The 5,299-nt window shown below is 38.3% G+C and overlaps 1 protein-coding gene across 1 annotated transcript; it reads left to right on the forward strand.

Annotated features, from left to right (window-relative positions):
- The first annotated feature begins 1,554 nt into the window (after positions 1-1,554).
- On the forward strand, positions 1,555-4,812 carry LOC131042832 (double-stranded RNA-binding protein 5). The gene is made up of 4 exons (XM_057976151.2): positions 1,555-2,147; positions 2,263-2,510; positions 2,625-2,844; positions 3,275-4,812. The coding sequence occupies exons 2-4, from the start codon at positions 2,265-2,267 to the stop codon at positions 4,414-4,416; spliced, it is 1,608 nt and encodes a 535-aa protein (XP_057832134.2). The 5' UTR covers positions 1,555-2,147; positions 2,263-2,264; the 3' UTR covers positions 4,417-4,812.
- The last annotated feature ends 487 nt before the right edge of the window (positions 4,813-5,299 follow it).

Below are 5,299 nucleotides of genomic sequence, written 5' to 3' on the forward strand. Positions count from 1 at the left end.
ATAAACTGATCAGGTCAGCTATAAGCCAACACAATTGACAACATTGAACACATAACAACATAACTTCACTTGCCAATCAAACAAGCACTAGAAAATTGTACTGGAACAATAAACAAACCAAATGAACATGTCCTCTAAACTGCAACACTTGAATCCACATATCCGAGAACCACCAAGCATTCTCAGGACCCGATTTGATAGACAACCTCACTATCAGAAACAACAACAACCAACTATATCATTTGAGCAATCGAGGACCTAAAAACCTGATAATGCAATATACATAGATAATGAACATTATATCCAAAACCGCAATCCATATTCTTCACAAATTGGAGGAATGAAAATCATTCTTCCACTAGGACATTAAATACTCTTTCCTGCATATAAATATTGTTTCTTTCATATTAAAACTTGTACTACATCAACCTTCCAAAAATACCTCATACTTTATCAACAACATCAAGTTAACCACACAACAACATCAAAACATTCAATTCGAGACCATCTACAACACATAATGACATCAATGACAACACTAAACAAGTTGACATCAATGACAACACAACTCAACTTAACTCAAGTTTCCAACAAGCTATAGGAATTTTCGTGTTTAGAAGGGATGCCAAGTATGAGATTACAATGCTTATTTTTGGTCTCATAACTACTAGAGTGTGTCACACAAGGGGACAACTAATTTCTCTAGTTGATATGATTGAGATGACATTTGCTTAAGTGGGTTGAAATAAATGCAGTTAGGTAGGGTTTGTAAGGGCACATGGATCATATTGTTAACCAAGCCAAGGTGCACACAACATGCTTTGAATCTTCCACCAAATTGAAATCTTCGATAAGTAGTTCTAGTTCTAAAAGCCTTCCTTACTGATGATTAGAATAATTTACATCTCGTCATCTAAAATTTATTGTAGCAACAATATTTAGATATAGAGGGGTTCGTTCTAGCAAAAACATTTGAATTGTATATTTTTATCTTCCCAAAGAAACTATGCACTAAGATCAGACCAACTTAATGTATCATTAATGTAATTGCACTATTAGGTTTCCTAACTGATACAAGCTACGAAATGCCATTTAAGTATTTGATATTAAAAAGTTAGATTATTTAATTCCTAAAAGAAAAATATGATCTAGATAATTAAAACTAAGATTCTAATTGAAAATACTTATAACTCACTAATATATATTTATATAATAATCCTTGACAACGTTGATTATAAAATCACTTAATGTTAAAGTTAAAACACCTTTCAAATATTAATACTACCAATTTTCTTAAATCCTCTCTTAATTATGAGAATGTTGATATTCCTCATCATAATGCAGCCCAAAGCCATAAAAAAAAACCATAGAGTGTTTTATTGTGCCCAAAAGGCTTGGTCACTTTAGGTGCTTTTTATACACTATTTTAATAAATAAATTACTGATTAAGAGGTGAAAATATTTATTTTGAAACAGGCTTCCATAATCAAAGATTATTTTTTTTTTCAAAGATTTGCAGTTTAAATGCATTAAAAGGAAGGGGCATCCTATGGGAAAACACTACGTTTTCAAAATTTAAACTGGAGCTAATCCACAGGGGATGTCTCATCTCGATGCCCCAAGCAATTAATACACTAACGGCCGTCAAATGAAAGAAAAAAGAGGCCTTCAGTCCTTCCGATGACATCAATTACCTCCTACATAGAGTACGAGCCGGGGCAGGATTCGACCTTGTAACCTGTGCACGACCATGGTGTTAAAAGCCAGATTTAATTACTGGTTTTAAAATGGAGGATAGTATGTTGTGTTATTAAGGACGCCTGCAAGTTTCATTAAAGCCAAAATTAAAAAATTATGAACGAATACGATTCCCCTCATTAAAGCCCTCCTTTAATTAAAAACCCAATGAAATTTCAATGCATTTGGGTTATTAAAAAACATGAACGAACATAAAATTTGCTATCTATCTGTGCGCCAAACCGCGAGGTTGACCCTGCTAAAGGGGGAGGGGGAGGACGATGATGGGGTTCTGCTCAGTTAATTATATATTGGAGAATCGGCAGTCGCTGTAGGCCATGGAAACTTGAGATTCTACGGTTGTTTTGGTTGAAAAAACTAGACCTGTAGCTCTGTCACAGAACTTACAGGTATGTGAAAGTGTTGGATTTGTATTTGGGTGTGGTATTTTTGGAGAAAATTTTGGTGGGTGTGTTGAGTTTTTATGTTTTAAGTAATGGGTTATTTCTGGATGTATTGATGCAGTTATGTATAAGAATCAGCTTCAAGAGCTGGCACAGAGAAGCTGCTTCAATCTGCCTTCTTATGCTTGTATCAGGGAAGGACCAGACCATGCGCCTAGATTCAAGGCTACTGTGAACTTCAATGGAGAAGTGTTTGAAAGCCCCAACTACTGTAGTACTCTAAGACAGGCTGAGCATTCTGCTGCAGAGGTTGCACTCAATGCTTTGGCTACCAGAGGTCCTGCAAGGTCTCTCGCTGCCAGAGTTTTGGTAAGTTTTAGTGGTTTTTGGGGCTACATTTTCTGGATTGGTTTAGTTATGATTAGTATTCTTTAGGTAGGATGACGATATTCACTATTTTTGGGGCTTTGTTTGACTGTATAGGACGAGACGGGGGTGTACAAGAATTTGCTGCAAGAAGTAACCCATAGGGCTGGGTTGAGCCTTCCCATGTATACCACTGTCCGGTCTGGACCTGGGCACCTTCCAGTTTTTACCTGCACTGTAGACCTGGCTGGGATTAGTTTTACAGGCGAGCCTGCCAAGACTAAGAAGCAAGCGGAAAAGAATGCCGCAATGGCTGCCTGGTCTGCTCTCAAGCAATGTAAGTACAATGAAAAACCAATTCTTTATGTTTACATGGCTGGGTGTTGATTATGTATGTTATGAGTTATTTTCAGTGGTTTCACTGTTTCACACCCACTAGTCAAATTCGCTAATTTATTTGGCGTTGCATTCACTATCGTAGAGTAGGGTTCTGGAAGTGACATTTCGTTCAATTTTAGGAACTCGTCTGATTTAGTTGATCTTTGAATGATTCTGCCATTTGGGTGTGAATCTGACTTCTAATTGTGTCATAAATTTAGTTATCATGGGAAAATGTTGCATTGATTTTGTACATGTATGTCGTATGAGTTTTGGGTGTGATTTGCTTTCAATAGTGAGATACCCTAAGCTAATTTTACAGTTTAGCTTTATTATGCTCATGGTATTCATGCAACGTATGTTTTCAATGTCGTTTGGTCTTTGAACAGTGGCACATCTAGGGAGTTCATCTTCATCCCCATGGGATGCAGATGAAGACCAAGAGCGGGAGCAAGAGCAGATCACTATTGCTAGAGCTCTCTCAAATCTAAGGGGTCGAGATGATGCAGGCTGCATGTCTCACCAGCAGCTGCTGCAGAGGAGAAGGATTCAAGCTCAGAGAGACAAACATTCTCTTGTTACAGTTAAAAGTCCAAGGTATCATTCTCAACCTACACAGCAGCAGCATAACAGGGTTCTCACATTGCCTACGTTGCCTCCCCCTCCACCTGCCCCTGCTCCAACTGGGTCCAAGCTACTGCCATTCATAAGGTCCATATTCCCTCAAAGAAGCCAACAGCCACAACAGCACGAGTCTATTCAATCACCATCCTCGTCATTATCACCTCTCCCTAGAGACTCTTTTAACAGGGCCACTCCAAACTTGGGCTCCTTCCATGACATGCACACATATCCCAAGGCAGAAAATAGGCCTACATCAAGGGTTCTACCAGTTCAAAGTCGGACTAGATTGGGAGCTTCCATTCAGGAGGTTCCGATTCCTCTGGAAGAACATCAGAGAGATGAGGATGAATGGCTGCATGGAGGTGATACTTCAACCAGAGGAGACAGTAAGAACACAGCAGGAGCCGCTAGCAGCTGGAGTTGGGGCAGTGCCGCTAACGCATTTGCTGCATTTGGGTCTAATAATAATACTTCCAGATCTTCATATTCAATGCAGCAACCTCCACAGAATTTTAACTTCCCAAGTACCCATCAATCATGTACTGTATATGGAAACCCCAGTTCTAGTAGTTCTAGGTGTCTTAGACCTGTTTCTTCCTTGGATATTTCTCCGGTAACAATTAGGTCCACAGTTCCAGTCTGCGCAGCACCTCCCCCTAGAAGGATCATATCAGATTCAAACAGGAATGGGTCCAATTTTGCAGCTCCTGGAATCCGCATTAGATCGGTAATACCTGTCTGTTCAGCTCCACCTGTCCCACCAGGATTTCCCTCACCAGGTGACCGCGAGGCTGTTGAATCTAGCCATAGAGCTCAAGCTGCCAAAGGGGTCGATGAAGATGAGGGTAAAAGTGATGGCGATGCAGACAAATTGATGCAAGAGTTGAATATGAAGCTTCAACTATGAACTGAAAGTGAACATAGAAACATTTAGTTACCGAAATCACATATAGTTGTTATCATTTTTACAGGTTTATAGCTTTTTTTGAACACCAAATGTGCTGTTCTTTTGCACTTAGTGCAATTCAGAGGGAAATCATTTTTTTGGGTGCCAATCTTATATCAAATGATATCAGCATTTTTCATTTTTCAGAATGCCTTTTGTTAAAAAGAAGTTTGGGATGATATCTGGGGAAAAGAGGTGTATATTTTGACGTTAAATTTTGGATGTCAAACTGTTATGTTTATAATTGGTTCTTCCCTTTTCGTAAAGGCTTCTGTCACAACCAAAAAATAGTTTATTGAAAGTACTGCAATTTCAGAGGTGGATGTCGTTTTGTGCAAACCCTGAATTTCTTTTGTATGTCGTTTTATGCCAGCAATGTCTTGTGCCCATTCAATCTTAATTGTATTAGAAAACTTTCTTTGGCCTAGAGCTCTGATTTAATCAATTTTTTTGCTTAATTAGAAACAAAACTCCAAATTTCAATGCTGGCATTTTAAGTTGGAACACGGTAACAAGGCGGATCTCTCTTAAATCATATTTCATGGAACTCTTTGTAAAATTTTTCCTGTGTTTGGGTTGACGAACAGGGGATTTTGTTAGTAAACTATGTGATTTGATATTTCATTTCTGAACTGTTTGTCAGGAGCCAGGTGATGGTAATGTGGATGTCCCAACTGTGCATCTGAATCTCTAAATTGACATTAGCTATTTTTGGATTTACATCAACATTTAGATCACACTCCCTGATATCATCAGGATGACAGAGAGTTATAAGGAAGTGAGATTTTTAATATCAACGAAATGAAAGAGTTTTAAGGAGCTATGATCGAAGACATAATATAAA

The sequence above is a fragment of the Cryptomeria japonica genome, chromosome 9, assembly GCF_030272615.1.
Source record: "Cryptomeria japonica chromosome 9, Sugi_1.0, whole genome shotgun sequence".
NCBI lineage: Eukaryota > Viridiplantae > Streptophyta > Pinopsida > Cupressales > Cupressaceae > Cryptomeria > Cryptomeria japonica.

Excerpts from the sequence above, each read along its gene's own strand:
- LOC131042832 (XM_057976151.2), top strand. The coding sequence starts at position 2,265 with ATGTATAAGAATCAGCTTCAAGAGCTGGCACAGAGAAGCTGCTTCAAT. Across the intron at positions 2,511-2,624 it reads CTCTCGCTGCCAGAGTTTTG|GACGAGACGGGGGTGTACAA; the intron begins GTAAGTTTTAGT and ends TTGACTGTATAG. Across the intron at positions 2,845-3,274 it reads CTGGTCTGCTCTCAAGCAAT|TGGCACATCTAGGGAGTTCA; the intron begins GTAAGTACAATG and ends GTCTTTGAACAG.